General features: G+C 40.5%; 1 protein-coding gene across 5 annotated transcripts in view; it reads right to left on the bottom strand.

The window, feature by feature from the left end:
* myo3b (myosin IIIB) overlaps nucleotides 1–16,715 on the bottom strand; it is a 71,669-nt gene that overhangs the window by 31,764 nt on the left and 23,190 nt on the right. For 4 of the 5 annotated variants that reach the window (XM_017424590.3, XM_025007705.2, XM_017424589.3 and 1 more), the window contains 15 exons: nucleotides 16,533–16,620; nucleotides 16,332–16,448; nucleotides 15,296–15,400; nucleotides 14,676–14,759; nucleotides 14,336–14,538; nucleotides 14,158–14,256; nucleotides 13,481–13,595; nucleotides 13,275–13,401; nucleotides 11,971–12,181; nucleotides 11,099–11,246; nucleotides 9,333–9,486; nucleotides 9,140–9,228; nucleotides 8,271–8,400; nucleotides 1,196–1,275; nucleotides 350–370 (listed from right to left, as the gene is read on the bottom strand). In XM_017424590.3, coding sequence (XP_017280079.1) covers nucleotides 350–370; nucleotides 1,196–1,275; nucleotides 8,271–8,400; nucleotides 9,140–9,228; nucleotides 9,333–9,486; nucleotides 11,099–11,246; nucleotides 11,971–12,181; nucleotides 13,275–13,401; nucleotides 13,481–13,595; nucleotides 14,158–14,256; nucleotides 14,336–14,538; nucleotides 14,676–14,759; nucleotides 15,296–15,400; nucleotides 16,332–16,448; nucleotides 16,533–16,620 — 1,771 coding nt within the window. The remainder of the gene's footprint in view (nucleotides 1–349; nucleotides 371–1,195; nucleotides 1,276–8,270; nucleotides 8,401–9,139; nucleotides 9,229–9,332; nucleotides 9,487–11,098; nucleotides 11,247–11,970; nucleotides 12,182–13,274; nucleotides 13,402–13,480; nucleotides 13,596–14,157; nucleotides 14,257–14,335; nucleotides 14,539–14,675; nucleotides 14,760–15,295; nucleotides 15,401–16,331; nucleotides 16,449–16,532; nucleotides 16,621–16,715) is intronic. The other variant, XM_017424591.3, reaches the window with a different exon arrangement.

The raw sequence follows: 16,715 nt of genomic DNA on the forward strand, positions 1-16,715 counted from the left end.
GATTTCCATGGTTATTTTTCCTAAAATGCTGGTCTGTGTTTGTGTCTAATTTTAAGTTTTTAGTTTAATAATCTAAGAGACACATCATGGGGTATTTGTTTACGCTGATAACACAGAATTGTGGCTGCATGGGGAAATAAAGTTCAAAAGAGATGATTTACATTTTCCACAGCCAGACTGTGATTGATGTTAGGGGAGCGAAGCCGCACACAATTCAGAGTTTACAATAATGCTCAGCTGATTTCAAATGGATTATGTTTGTCCAAAAGAAAAAAAAGAAAAACTGCTCCCAATTTGGATCCTATCTGCAGTTTTTGAGGGGTACGTTTAGATTAAACGGGACTCTTACCTTCAACAGGTATTTGGGAGACTTTTGAGGGCGGCACGTGTTGGTGAAAAACATGGAAACAAAAAGAAGAAAGAAGCGGACAGAAAAGAGGTAAAGAAACCCACCTGAAAGAGGAATTTTCTTTGCTGTAAAGCTTTATATTTTTTAAAACAGACTGATTAACAGGTACATAGGAGAAAGAAGTTTGCAATTCCAGTAGAAATTAGGTTATAAATGCATCATAATTTTACAAAGATTTGTTACCTCAAAGTAAATTAGAAATAAGATGGCTGAATGTAGGTCAAAAGGGAAGAAACTTAAAGGGATAGTTCCTCGCTCAGAAAAAAACATTCTCATCAATCAATTCAAAACTAAACTAAACACAGGTTGTTCAAATATATATATATCTACAACAGCTAACATCATCTAAGTTATTCCCTTATATTTTAGAAACATTTAGGGAAACTGATGTTTTTGCAAAAATGCAAAAAATCGAACATAAACTTTTTTTTGTAAAAACAGAAAAAATCTACTCAAAGAAAAATGCTTACATATTAATGATTAAAGAAAAAAACATGACATTGCTCTAAAATATGCAAAAAAAAAGCTACAAAAAATAATTCACCAAATACTTTCTGCCTGTTAACAACAAAAGTCAGTAAATCTGATGAACGACTTTCATGCAGCAGACGCCAAATGCCAGATGGCGATGCTGCATCACCAGAAGCAAGACAGCAAACATAACAGGGTAGTCAATTAATGTGGAGATGCTTCACATTGCAGGGTTTTTTTTTTCTACTGGGCTTCTTGTGGTGAAATGCCCGTGAGCAACAAACGAAACAATGATTTGTGCGACAGGAGCCTCACCTTGGTGCGTCCTGAGCCGAGCTGCGGGGGCAGAGATCTGGAGGCAGCAGTGACCCGAGCCCTGGACGTCGCCAGATTTCCTGTCGAATACGAGACCATTACGTGGCTTGATTAAAAACACGGGTAAAAATTGAGATGTTATAATTGTCCTCGAGAGAGGAACTGATTATTAGGACCTGACTATCAGTAAACACTTTGAGTGTGATATTCTCTGTCAACAAACTGCTTTGTTAGTGTTCATACAGCAGCCACGGCATAAAAGACAGTTCAGAAGGATCCTAAATCTCTGTGAATCCCACAGACTCAGGAGTGCAGCTGCATGCACAGCAGTCCAACAGCCCCCCACACACAACGGAAAGGATGTGAGCATAGCATATGCAAGACAGCCTGAACATTTCAAAGTTTCTGCACAAGATGTCCAAATGTTTTCTCTGGCTATATCTTCAGAGGCTAAACTGTGATTAATAGCAGTGAAAGAAGCCTTTGAAGCAGGATTGGTGACATCAAAGTCCTAATCCATGGGTGGCAGGATTTTTATAATGAGTAGGAAGTATCTTAACACATTTCAAAGGGTTTACTCCATGAATAAACAATAGCTGCACAGATGTGCCACACACACCTTTAGAAAAAAATACGTCTGCAGACACAGGAGGCAGCATTACCCAGGCAGCCGTGTAGGCAAAGAGGCAAACCTTTGTAAGTTTTTTTAAGATAAAGCTGAAGTGACAGGCCAACAATTGTTCTAGGTTTCATACCACACACAGACCCAACTTCTAAAAATGCAAATGTGCAGCCGGCTCCTGCAACATTCTCGAGCCTCATGTCAGATATCGAGGACGGCGTCTGACAGCGAGCCAAAAACCTAAACACTGGATCAGCGCCTGGCTTTTTCCTCTGAGGCCCGCCGCTCTATCAGATGGGTGTTAGAAGTTTCAAACGCGGCGAGAGATCAAAATTAATTTATGACGGATTAATTAGCAGCCAGCCCACTTCTAAGTTTAGACAAAGGACGCCCTGTTGATGCAAGGCGGTGGTAAAAAAACACACAAATATGGGCACAGAGAGCGCTGTAGTCAGAACAACCTAAAACGTATGAGAGGGCTTCAAAAGAGACTTGTAATCTGGTAGCAATGCTGCCTTTAGCGTTTGACACTTGTCGACTAATTTCTGTGTATTTTTCTATTAGTTTTTCCTTTTTGTGAGTTCTGCAAAGACTTACATGTTTAAATTTCGTCATTTTATATTTGTACTAAAGGCACGTTTGTTAAAGCCTAAAATAAAATCAAACAATGTGCAAATAAAGGCCTGGCATTCCTTAAAAAAGTGGTTACTGCCTTTTAATGCTAGAGTTTTAGACTAAGATCAACTCATACTGAGACATGATGAAGCTGCAGTCGTTTTGGTCAAACCAAGAAATAATCCCAATATCATAAAATACCACGGTCAAGCTCAGAATATGTGTTGTGAAAGACTTTCAGCTACTACCACTTCAAGTTGTAGCACAATATTTGTAAATTTGACTGAGTTACAGCCCTTTTTTTGTGTTGGCAAACATTGATTAGCTGTGACGGCCATCTTGATGCGCGTTGTGTTCAAGAGTTAGTTGTGTATAAACATCCAATAATTAGTTCCTGAACACTTCATTAAAATCTGTTCTCTGGGTCACAACAAATTTTGCTAACAGACAGAGTTGACTATAAATAGTTAATGGTAAGATTTGGAACAAAGATCTGTTACTGCTCAGAATAAGTGTTGGGGGTAACTCTTATTGACTACCATACTAAATTTTAGTTTAATATTTGTAACATTGACCAAGTTATAGCAATGTTCAAGTTTTTTAACGTCCCTTAGCTGTGGCAACCATCTTGAATTGTGTTGACTCCAAAAGTTAATCAGCTGCAGATGTACATCCAGTGTTTACTTTCTTAAATTTTCCTTAAAATGTCTCCAGTGATTCCTGATATATTCCTGCACAGACAACCTAAAAATAATAATATGGAAATATGAGCTTGCTCATTTTGAACACATGTTTGTGAGAAGGTTTTGTGTTCAAGGAAGTGAGTCTTACAACCTCAAACGGCCCTTTGGCACAAAAAGAAGTATGATCTTTGAAAACAGGGGCTGTTAAAACTGTGTCGGGTACATTACCAACACACAGGCAGGGACCTGCTCCAATTAGCCCAGAGTAAAGCTGGATGGATTAATTGGAGTGGGTCTTGTGCAAATGAAGTGCGCTCGCTCCTCTCCCCATTAGTGCTGCTGGGCCAGATCATCTGAGCACATTTGTCATGATGAATTAGCGGCTGCGAGTGGAACGGGCTCGTGGAGTGTCACTGTGCTTTCACGCCTCTCACTTCCATGACACCATCAAGAGGAGATGAAGGGGGCTGCGCCGCGAAGAGGGAAACGATGACAGTCGTACCTAAGCCTCACAAACGGACACTCGCTGCCTTCTTCATTTATTCCATGGCGGGTCGTATTAATTCATTCTTCTGGTGGATTTCATATCCCCTTCTGACTACATAATTAGAGCACGGGTTAATAGTCAGTATCCTCAAAGATTTCTGCCTCCTGAGACATAAAACCATGGGAACACCTGTGATGTCCGGCCTGAAAGGAGCCCTTCTAATTTAGATTTCTCTAATGATGCGGATCAGAATTATTCAAAAACAGAGACGAACAAGAAGGGGAAAGATTTGTTCTTTGACAGAGAGAGAAAATATGCAGCGTGTGTTTTTAGTTTCAGCTTTGACTTTTTGTCAGTTCTTTGATAATGAAAAAAAAAGAGAAGAAATGAAAGAGAAAAGTAGTTTTAATAAGAGAGGTTAATAATTAAAAGGGGAGAGAAAGGTGAGGGGAATATTTCCCCTATCAGGTCGTTCAGTTTTCAGAAACAGGTGGACAAGCATCCCCGCTGTTCGTTTCTGCTTCACGCACGTTGCTCTTGGCGTGGACTTCCAGGACGACTGAGGAGAGTGGCAGAGTGGTAAGCGGGGAGGGGGCAGAGAGAAAGAAAGAAAAAAAAAACCTTCCTTGGCATCTGTGCATTCACTTTGAAAATTAAGCCCAGCAAGAATCCAGTAGGAGAAAAAAAAAAAAAAAAGCTCAAGCTGGCAGTTGTATTGGGGCTCTATTGACAAGAATAGTCAATGTGCCTGGGATTAAAAAGCAATCCGGCGTTCAGTATGACACCTCTCTACACGCTTTTATGAGCGCCAGTGCGCGCCTTGTACTTCTGAAGCTGTGGATCGAGCTGTCGACACGGGGGACAATCAAAGTTGTAAGAGCGAGCTGAGTGAGCAGAGGCTTGCTGGATATCTCCGCCGCGTTCCCGCTCTCTTTTTGAAAACATGTGATCTGGAAACTCAACTCAGCAACCAAGCAAATTAGATTAAAGGCACCCATAACTCCCCCCCTCCAGCAACCCTCCATAACCGCCACCATTTAAGGCCTAGAGATGGCTTTGGGGGGGGCTGTTGATTTAAATGCCATCCTCTACTGTCAAAGCAGATCAATCACAGAAAGCATGGTGTAATTGGCTTTTAGTGACACAACACAGTGTTGCATTTATCAAAGGATGTCGCACCATGTGACTTCAGAGAGCCGACTTCCTGCTTCTGATGCGAAGGGTCACCGTAAATCCCAGTGCTGACTCAAAACATTCTCCGAACAGCACGATTCGGGAAAGAAACGAAATGAAGGTATTACTCGGAGAGTGTCTTTATTCGGTGGCGAGAGTGTGTGGAAGTGGAGCCGAAGATCTGCCCGCTGGAATAAGAAGAAGGCCTCTGCTGGGAGAGAACAAAGAGCTGAACGTGTCACATGTAACGCCGGGGAGACGCCTGTCAGGAGGATCTCCTTTTACATGAAGGCAGGCAGAGTAAGAGCCGAGGAGAAAAACCGGGACTTGACATGAAGATGAAAAATATATAAAAATATAAATGTGTAAATCGCTCGACACTGACGAGAACCTTGAACTTTAAACTTTGAAAATCCTACATAAAAATGTTACAACTTATAAACATAATGAACATTTTACAAAGCCTAAAAGTGGGACAAAGAACAAGTCGTTTCCTGTTAAAGTAACAATTCAGATCTTTTGAAGTAGGGGCCTGTTGAAAACTTGTGAACTATGACCATCTTACCTGCTGTAGGTAGCTCTTTGAACAACCTCAGCTTGGATTAAAGACTCTGACTGAAATTGAAGCTGTGTCCACAGATATATGAGACTGATAGACCAAGAGTCTCTGGCTTTTTTCATTGTTGGGACTTTAAGCCAGCAGGAACCGTTTTACAGAAGCTGCCTGATGTAAATAATTAGAGCTAAACATTTTAGAAAAATTAATATTTGAACATACACCGGCAACTACGCGAATCGACAAAAGTCAGTCAGTCTGTTTTGGCTTCAACTTCCAGGTTTTGGACCGAGATCTACCCATATTTACAGTCTGTGGCTGTGTCAGTATTTATAAAATTGCATTTGAAAAAATTGAATTGTTTTTTTTTTTGTTTGGAGGCATATTAAGACAGCAGCAACACACTTTGGTCTTTGCTGCACTCAAAATAGCCGTTAGCTCGTCGATTCGGTCAGAATTAAACTTTTGCTTCTTCAAACTGAAGAACAAAGATCTAACCTGTTCCAGTGAAATGAAAATGCTGAAATAAATCACAAGAAACTTAAATTGGTATTGATGTAAAGGTACTTTCCACTGCTAAGAAACACGCTGATTAGAGCCACGGTTGTCAGCATTTTAAGACTTTAAGCAGATTTTTGTAAACACTGTCACGAGAGAAAATATAGTTAAATATACAGAATGTCTTGAAGAAGCCTGGTGATATTTTTCCCAGAGGTGGTGGTTAAATGTAAGAAATCTCTCTCAGATGCAAATTTCTTTTCTCTACAGATGGAGGCGTTAATAAATCTGACTTTACATACATACATTTTGCCTCTGTTTGTATTTATTTATGTGATATTTAAAAAATGTCTTGCTTACTAATGATTCAACATAATAGCAAATGACATCAGGGCAGCTCTCATGCAGTTTAGTTCACTTATAAAGACGTCATGCTTTAAAAAATAAATAAATGAAACATATCATTAGAAAAAATAAATGAATTTCACATCACTCCATGTTTTGTGGTCTAACAAAGAACTGGCAGAGATGATGTGAGGACTGTACATGCTGATGTGCTACAATCAGCAGGGCCAGGCATCCCTCAGGCTACACACACACACACACACACACACACACACACACACACACACACTGTGACTGCAGGCTGCCCAGGCCTTGGTAGGCCTTACAGAGCCAATTCAAACACTGTGATCCCCGCTGATCTGGGAAAGACCCCGACTCTGAGGAGTTTGTTCATGCAAATACAGCCCATTTCCTCTGACAAAACCCCACCACATGTCCGAGCCTCAAGGACTCACGCCCTCCAGGGCTCAAGTAGCCTCGCTATTCTCTGTCTGGGAGCTTTTCACTTTCCGGGGATTTCCATCACCGCATCCTCACACTATCACACTTTCAAAAGCAGAAATAAGGCTCTTTAGACAAAAATACACAGTGGACGAATATCTAGGCCAGCAGGAACAGGAACATCAGATTTGTTTGTTTCACCTGTGAAGCTGCAGGTCTACGAGGGTGTCCCCTAGTGGTGACACTGAGAGGAACCCCCGGAGAGCGAAAGCACCCCTGGTGTAAAACAGATTTCCATCAGATCCCCCCCAGATAATAGTAATTTCACAGATAACAGCGAATCTCTAACGTGAAGGAAAATGCAAATTAAAACCCCATCAATTCTACCCTGAAGAACAGATTTCTAATTTTCTTACGCTGTACTGTATCTCACTTTAAACAGCGCTCCATCTTCTTCCAGAGCGATAAGCCACGGCCCTGTTTCACAGGTTTTATCCAAAAACGATCTGCACCTTCCAAAACCGCAACAACTGGACCTCCATCTCCCTCTGAGACGATCTGAACACACAGCCTCAAAAAAAATAAAATAAAACAGAATCAGCACACTCACATGAAGCCTTTTAACAAGCTCAAAATGCACATTTATTTCTCTGACAAATCACTGCATTCACTTCATTCTTCAGTCTGAAAGGAGGGACAGACAAAGGTGCAGCGGAACAAAAAGGAAATAAAGAAGCTTTTAGACATAAGTGACACCAACTGTAAATGTTACAGCACATCTTAGCATCTATTCAGCGCTTCTGTGTGCTGAAAGGAAGTCTTCAATGCATTTGTTTTTACGGCGCGTGGCCTTCTAAAGCTCTTAATTGCGGGAGGAAATGGCTGAGGGCTCCCTCGGGCACAACCTGCAATTCCAGTTTACAGACACGTCGCAAATTTCCACAGGGGTCTCAGATGGGGCGTCCTTTGTGAATCGAAGCGCCTTTTAATGCCTCTGGAAGTGAAAGCGGGCCTTTACTGGCCCTCCTAAAAAGGAAGTGAATCACATAATGTGGCTTAGCTGAAATAAAGAAGCGGGAATCTGATAATTTAAGACATCTATTAGCATTTCAGCTAAGTCAAGTGACCAGAAGGCCTCAGCCACGGCTAATGACAAGCACATTACTCTACCTTCATTTAACCAACAGAAAAGAGGTGGGACGAGATGCTTTTGTGTTCTCTAAATACTGTTTCTTCATCCCCCTGGGTATTTAGGAACCTTATCATAAAATATCCCCACAGCACCCACAATCTGTAGATAGCATTCAGCAGCGGGGAACCAAGAGGGGAAGCTTAGTGAAAATAAAAACAGAGCGCCGTGCGGAGAGCTGAGCCTCTCAAGAGATAATGGAGGCTGCAGATTTAGCCGAGAACGGCACGCGGAGGCTCGAAATAAAGGGTGGGACCCGTAGATGCCTGAGAGCCGCGTCTCTAAGAAACCCACTTACCTGAGCGCTCATGAAAGCAGGAGACAGCAGCACAATACACCCACTTCTGCAGTTTGTCTCAAAGAAAAGTTTCAGTCTCTGTTCTGATGAGAGCCGGAATACTGGCTGGGATTTTCTCCATTCTTGTGTTTATTTTTATTTTTTATCGAGGCACGTATCATAGCGTACCTGTTTTAGTTAAAGGGCTGGAGAACAGCTGCTGCAGAAGTTTGTTCTCTGATGTTCTTAACACCACAACGATGTCCGCAGGAAGAGTGTCCCTGTTCTTCTCCAGAAATCCATTCACATTGTACATCACCTGACAGGCCGGACACAGGAAACACGGTTATTCGGGCAAAGAAATTATGATATTTCAGCAGGAAGTGTCCTCAGGCTGCACTGGAAGCGCATCAGCTAGCTTCTGTTTATCAAATAACCATTAAATTAGATACGAATAACTGTTTTGCACAGAATTGATGGAGATGTAAAAGTTTTTTAACATAAACAGTTACAAAACGTTTGAGTTGTTTTAAGGTGGTAGCAATCCACTCATCAATCCAGTCAGAGTTAAACTCCTTATCTCTAAACTGATCTCGTTCTAAAAGCCATCTTAAACAGGTAAGATATTAACTGTTTATGACTTTTCTGCAGAACCATATTAGTTATGTATAGTTAAAATCTTGACCTTTAATGTGTGTCACATCATCGCCATGACACAGAAAAAAGATAATCTGATCAGAAACACAATTGCTTTTCTGAAGTGAAAAGCAATTTCTGTTCTTGTGCCATTAAAATGTCACGATTTAAATCCAGCTGGTTTTTCACGAACTTTTTCTAGAATTTGTAGATCAGATTCTAGTTGTAATTTGGACTTAAATTTGTTGTTGTTGCGCTGCTTTAGGACGTTTAAAACAATCCAAATTCATTACATCCCTACTGAGCAGGTGACTGGTGTTTTTAAATCACGACAAGCTTTAAAACCTTTTCAATCTGGATATGTTCTGCTCACAACAACAAGGAAGGTAGTCTGTTATTAGATAGAAAGATTTGTTTGGTACCTTTCCAGCATAATGCTGAATTCCAAAGCAAAGCTCCATGCGTTTAGGTATCCAAAAGTATTTGCAGCGCAGATTGTCCTCAAACTTATCTGTAAAAAAAGATCACGAAAGATTTGCAGCTGCATCATGTGGCCTTCTCAAATGACTCAGTTTTCGTCACTTTTTTATGCCTGAGGCGTGTTTGCAGTCTTACCCACGAGGGTCTGGTCCGTGGCCTGAGGGAAGCGGCTCTCCTCGTCCAGCAGGGACAGCAGACCCATGGGTTTCTGCAGGAACATGTCCAGGATGGGCCTGTTGTCCTCGTACTCCACCAGGCTGGCATCCACTCCCTCGCTCTGGTATTCCATCTCATTACGACCACAGATTGTAGAATAAACCAGTTAATAGTTTCCTCTAAATGACCCAATTAAGCTATCTGGGCTAAATATGATTTGTGCGCGTGTGTGTGTATGTGAGGGGAAAAGAGCTCATAATCAACTAAACCAAACAGCTGCATGTCTGTGGCTGAAGTTTTCAGCATAATAGAATGAATGCATAAAACAGAACAGCGCCAAATGAACAAATAGAGCCACTTACTTATTCATAATTTATTTCAATGTGCAAATAACCCACTGTGATATCTTATTATTGCATCTATTTAACTTCAGATCAAAAAGTTGCTTTAAATATATATTTTAATAATAAAGTGAAATCAATGGATCTAAACCATCCTCATGTTTAAGTCATCACCTCAGAATAATCAGCATCTGTGTGCAGCAGCAGTGAAGGCATCCACCCCAGATAAAAATCCCTCTTCTACTGAGCATCAGACCTACACCAGGGCAGAAACTTCCCCACAAGCTTAAGGCCTGATTTTAATTTAGCCCTGCTGCAATTACAGTAAAAAATACAGTATGTGTTGGGAATAATCATCAGCTACTTCCACACCTAATTATTGCTCTGTATTTGTAAAACTGACTGAGTTGTGGCCATTTTTTTTTGTTTACTAAGGTCGGTTGGCTGTGACGGTCATCTTGAACTGTGGCGACTTCAAAATTTAATCAGTTTGAGATGTCTGAAAGTTCAATGACAATCAGTCCAGTGGTTCATGTTAACAGACAGGCAAAGCAGACTCCGATAGTTCTGAAGGCTCTGAAAACAGTTTAAGCTCGATCAGCTAGCGCTTAGAGTATGTGTTGGGGCTCAGTCTCAGCTCCTAACACACCAAGATTCAGCTCAATGTCTGTAAAATTAGCAGAGTTGTAGCACTTTTTGTGTTTGCTAAGGCCGCTTCTCTACGGCCGCCATCTTGAATGGGATTGAAATCATTGAAATCTGTCCACTGGTTCATGAGATATTTTGGTACAGACAAACAGACACGCACACACAGAGACACGGGCAGAAACATGATCACTTATACCTTCGACTCTGACGGCAGGTGATAATATCACGTCAAAAATGAACAGACTATCCCTTTAAGATTGTTCTCAGGAAACGAGAACAGAGTAGTTTTGCTCAGAATGGGTTCATTACAATTAATGCAGTTCAAAATAAAATCCAAACTTTCTTGTCATATAATTAACCATCAGGAAATAAATAAATCCTACCTTGACTTCCCTTTGAAAAGGGGACTGGAATGCATTATAGTAAAATGGCTCTTGATTAATGCTCATTCATTTCCATCAAGCTAAATAAAGACTTATCACCCTTCAGAGTAAACAGCTTCATTAAATCAATTAAGAAGATAATTTTGTGGCACACAACTGTATAAACAAACCTTTACTTATTAGACAAGGAAGTAAGACAAATGATTTTAAGAGCATCACTACTCTGATGGAAACAAAGATTTACACTATGTTAAAAGGACAAATTTCTGTTTTGAAAGGACCTACTTCAGTCAAAACACATTAGGAGAAATATCTTAAGCTTATGCATTAATACATACTATTAATATTTCCTTTGTGTGTGATAAAAACTCACCTGTTCGAGGGCAAATATGTGCTGGTTGAAATAAAACTGGATTTGCTCATTTGCTATGTTGATGCACAATTGTTCAAACGAGTTCTTCTTGAAGTTTTCAAATCCAAAGATGTCCAGGATTCCCACATTCATGCAACTCTCTGCGGCACTTCAAAGGAGAAAAGGGGGACAAACAAACTTATTCTTCCATACGGAGGAACTCGCAAATCCCCAGCAGCCATAATAATTGATAAAACTTTAATGATAATCCAAGTTCAACCCAAATACAGAATCGGATCTTTGGATGGCCTAGTCTGATGTGGAGTCAAAAACAGGGCTCTGTAAAGGGCTTTATTTCAGTCTCAGCTGATATTTTTTCAACATCTGTACAAACAATACACACTTTCACAGAACTGAATGAAGACTTTTTGTATTCTGTGCTTGGTGCTTCATCATCAGTCATTACAGCTGGGATGTAGAGGTCACCTTAAGCCTGCGCTCGCTGCCCGGTTATTAGCAGCAATAAAGAATCAGCACAGATGACTTGAATTCAGACAGGAACTCCGGCTTCTGCTCATTTCTGTGAGACAACTCCTTGACAGTCAACGCTCATATTTATGAAGGAATTCTTTTGGATCAATGAAGAGCCTCTTTGCAGTCTCTCTGAAGTCTTTTTAATCATCTCAACATTATTTTCTGCGCACGCAACTCTGTATCAAAAATTTATTAAAACTTTTTTTTTTCTTTTTGCTTGTCTTGTGCGTGCCCATTGATATTCCCCTTTGCATGTTTGCATCTACCTCTGCTGTCTTTTGCAGAGGTCACCGGAGACTCGCAGAGAGGCGACCAGAGAAACCGTCGACACTCTCACAAGCGCTCGTCGCCGCACTCACCAGACGTTTACGTCGGGCTGCAGCAGCGAGTTGATGCGGTTGACGATCCAGCTGAAGAGGCGTCCGTACAGGGCCTTGGACATGGCGTCCCGGACGTCGGTGGCTTTGTCCACGGTGTTGGTTCGAACGATGGTCTCGCCCCTCGTGACCACACACTGAGAGGTCAGCGCCTCCTGGAGCTCCTCGGGGCCGATGCTGAGGAGGGATGCAGCTGACAAAAAAAGAAGGAGATAATTTACTGTTTATTCCATGTCCTAAAACTGAAGAAACAGAGGATTGGTTTAAATTATATTAGTATGATAGATTCTAGTTTTTTCATATTATTAATAAATTTTCTTCATATACTAAAGTTAGTCATGTAGTCCTTCATGGTTCACTGCTTGGACCAACATTCTTTACTTTATCGTTGCTTCCATTAGGTAAAATTATTACCCAGCATGGGTTAAATTGTCATTGTTATGCTGATGATACTCAGTTATGTTTCTCCATGCAGCCTGATGGATCCAGTCAGTTACTTAGATTACAAGCTTGAACCTGTATGACACTTCATTATCTGCAAGAAAGTGGTTTTTGGAACTGAGCATCTTAAGAACAAATTAGGCATCTTTTCATTTACCCTGGATGACATCAATTTGGCTTCCAGTACTAAAGCAACAAATCTTAGTGTTATTTTCAACCCTACACTAAAAATGTCACCAGGACTGCTTTAATTTATGCACGTGATATCACTAAATTTAGAAACTTCTTGTCCCAAAATGATGCAGAAAAACTGATGCATGCATTTATAACTTCTAGGCTGGACTATTATCATTCTTTTTTATCTAAATGTAAAAAAACTCTCTACAAAGTCTTAAGTTGATCCAAAATGCTGCTGCCAGAGATCTGATGATTGTTAGGAGGAGAGATCATATTTCTGCAGTTTTAGCTTCTCTCCATTGGCTTCCTGTTAAATTCAGAATATAATTTAAAATCTTACTTCTATCAAACAAACTTCTCAACAACAAAGCTCCATCTTGTATTAAAGATCTTACTGTTTGATATTTTTCTAACAGAGCACTTTGCTCTCAGACTGCAGGTTGACTTCTGGTTCTTAGACTTTCTAAAAGCAGAACAGGAGGCAGAGCTTTCAGGTATCAGGCTCCTCTCCTGTGGAACCAACTTCTAGTTTCTACTTTTATACTCTGCTTCAGACTTTCATTCCACAAATCCTATAGTTACATTTGGCTTGGGATTCCTGAGTCACCCCTTAGTTATGTTATAGGCATTTATAATTACAGATACAATCCTAATCTGCTGTACTTTACCGTTCTCCAAGGACTCCGAGTTAGGCACTTCACTCTTATCAGTCTGATGCTGGGATGTGATGGCGGCAAACTCAATATTACCCGTGTTCAAAATGGCCGAGAGAATTCTGTAAACAGAGGTAACCTCCTAAAACAAAGAAGAAGAAGAAAAATAAACTTTTTCCATCGCTTTTAGAATCCCAATATTTAGCTTGAATGTTTCGTACCTCTTCTGTAAAACCGATATTTCGGAAACACTCCTGAATGGCATCAAACTGCTCCTTGTAGAGTTTCCCCGAGACAATGTCCTGCATCACTCTGCACTGCTGGCTGTCAATGTACCTGCAGAGGCACGTTATCAGTGAGTGATAAATAATAATAAATGCTGTCTGTTGATCTGATCCCTTATAGAGCATTTTAAGTACAAATGTGTGTGTGCCTGGATCACATCCCTCTGACCACATCTGGAAGTGATAAAATCATTTAAAACAATGTACAAAAACTTAACCATTCACTGTTTACCTCCAGTTCCTTGTATGTGTGTTTTTCTGCAGCAAAAAAATGAACACAATTGTTTTGGATCCATCCCCCTGGAGGTCATCCTTCACTCTTTGCCCCAAATGTTTTAAATCCTCAGAATTATTATTATTTTTTTCCAAACATGACCGGATTTAACACGCAGCATCAGGAAGGAGGAAAGACTGCTGTGTCACATAGTAAGGCACGCACATATAAGGAAGTACACTTTATTAAACCCTCAAAAGAAAAGAAAACAGCAGTAAAGTTTAATCCAATCCAAACTGGCCACTCAGAAAGTGTTTTATTTATTTATCATGTTCAAAGTGAAACAGATCGCTGAAGGTTTTCATATGAACAGAATCTATGAGTCGATCAAACGACAAACCTGGGAGGCGTCCCGTCTGGCAGCCTATAAGTCTTCAGCTTGTTTTGGTGGTAAAGTCCAGCGTATATGTAGTAAAATATGTGGAAGTTTTTCTCCCCCCTGAATGGATGGAAAACGGGTGTGAGAAGCAGGACACCAAGTCAACACTGCAGCCAGTCAGAGCGTCACTCTCACTCACGCAGCCTGTTTGATGACCCTGGATTTCTCCAGCAGGTATTCGGATATCTTGGCTCCGATGACCGCTCCGGTCGGCGTGAACTTCATCTCCAGGTATTTACCGAAGCGGCTGGAGTTGTCATTGATGGCTGTGCAGGCATTTCCAAAAGCCTCGACGAGAGGATTCACCTGCAAGATCTTCTCCCTGAGAGTCCTGTTGTTCGCCTTGAAGAAGAAGAAAAAAAAAAAACATCTCTCTGATAAACTCGAGGAAAGCTTAGACTGAGAGAATGTAAGGAAGCAGCCAGCTGCGGGATTAAAAAGAAAACATCAGCGATTAAATGATCATAAAGAAAATATACCTTTCCCAAGAAGGTAAGATGCTGAACGATTAAATGAGCACTTTCTGTTTTCCCCGCTCCGCTCTCCCCACTGATGATGATGCACTGAAACAACAAGAAAACAAATCATCTACCAGTAAACATTAACATATGCACACATTTTCTACTTTTTAATACGCCAAATTAAAGTTTTACTCTAAAGCACTTTTAAAAGTCACTTTAGTTGGCAAAATGGCTATATTGCATATAAGATCGATCCTTACAAAGTCAGCAATATAAACAAGAATAAAGCAAAAAGAACAATTCAATTAAACAAAAGGTAGAAATAAATTAATTTCTTAGGCTTGCACAAAAAGGAAGACATTCTACTCAAATAGGACTAAAGCCAGGAGGAAGAACACAGTTTTAAGCAGTGATTTAAAATAATCAACTCTAATCTTTTTTACCCGAGGAACAAATCGAGTAAAATCTTTCAGAAAGATCTGCTGCTCTGCTGTGGTGTCCAAAGCAACAATAAGAAACACTACCCACAAACGTTTCCAGAATCTTTTTGAAATAAATGCTGTCTGCAGTAGTTTCAGGTTAAACTGTTGAGCATTTCAGTTTATTCCCTGAGTTTTTTGGGGGTTTCTGTGGAGCACCTGGTCTTTGCAGAACGTCACCATTCCTTGGTAGGCGGCATCTGCCGTCGCAAAGATGTGCGGAGGGTTGTCGGCTCTCTTCACGCCGTGGTACAGCTTAGAAAACTAAAAAGACAAAATAAAAATATGCATAAAGCACTCCTTTTTTATTAAAGGAAGAGAAACAGTTGAAAGTAGTCAAGGCCTCCTAAAAATCAAAGTGTTTAGCTTTTCTATCTGCAGAAGATTCCTGCAGTTCATGAGTTTAAACGTGTCGAGAACAGCACAACATGACATTTTATGTGGTAATATCCAATCCAATAATCATAAAAGCGATAAAGCAGTAGTTCACGTCTTTCAAACGGGGGTTCTGTGGAAAGATTTTGAACAAACAATAACTTACCTGTTGTAGATAGCTTGTTGAACAGCTTCAGTTTGGAGAAACAGACTTTATGTCTGACTGGACTGATGAGCTAACAGCTACTAGGGCAAAGGCAGAAGTCTGCTGCTGGCGTCTTAAAACAACTTTAATGTCCAACGTTTCATTTGCAAGTGCAAATAGCAGCAGCAGCTAACTGTAGCACTTTCAGTGCACTTTCAGTGCTACAGTTCAGCAACTTCCAGCAGGAATATCATAATGTTTCCATAACAACTGTGCAGTGTGAATGGCTGGTGTGAAGGTTAATATATTAATATTTGCATGAACCACTAAATAAATGTTGAGACTGAAGTTATTTTAAGACAGCTGCAAGGGTCTGGTCTTGGCCCTGCTCTGACTAGCCATAACCTCATCAATTCACGTCTCCAAATGGAGGTCATTCAAAGAGCTATCTGCAACAGGTAATATAATAGATGTCCATTACACTTCCACTTATTTTAAATAATCAAAAATATCACTTTAAGCTGCTGATGATTCAAACTGTAAACCAGGTTTTGTTTTGTTTTTTCAAACTGAACACTTTTTCTTTTAATGCCAACATTACCACTGCTAAAGTGAGTTTGGTAAAGCTCTGAAAAAAAATTAAACAAAGCCTTTTTTTTGTTTTTATGAACCAACCTGAGGAGAGTAGATGCTGAGATTCTGGAAAGGATTGAGAGCGATGAGGATGTCACCAACATAAGTGTACACCTGCAGCTCATCGTACCTCTTCTGGAGATGGCCGATTATTAACTCCTACAGGGAAGATTAAACACATATAATGAGAAATGTGGCACCTGTGGTAGGTAAAAGCTGATTGGTTATTATATATAATCTTACCTCATCGAGAAATTCCAGATGTACCAGATCGTCATCGGGAGAGCTCTCAAAAACGAGGGTTTTACGAGTATTGAACCGCTTGTGCCTGCTGGAAGTCAAGAAGAAAAGGATCTCGTTTCTGAAAGCTGCAACATGGCAACAGCTGAGCAGCTTGATGGAGGAACGTACGCTTCAGCCTCTTCC

The sequence above is a fragment of the Kryptolebias marmoratus genome, linkage group LG6 (assembly GCF_001649575.2).
Source record: "Kryptolebias marmoratus isolate JLee-2015 linkage group LG6, ASM164957v2, whole genome shotgun sequence".
Taxonomy (NCBI): Eukaryota; Metazoa; Chordata; class Actinopteri; order Cyprinodontiformes; family Rivulidae; genus Kryptolebias; species Kryptolebias marmoratus.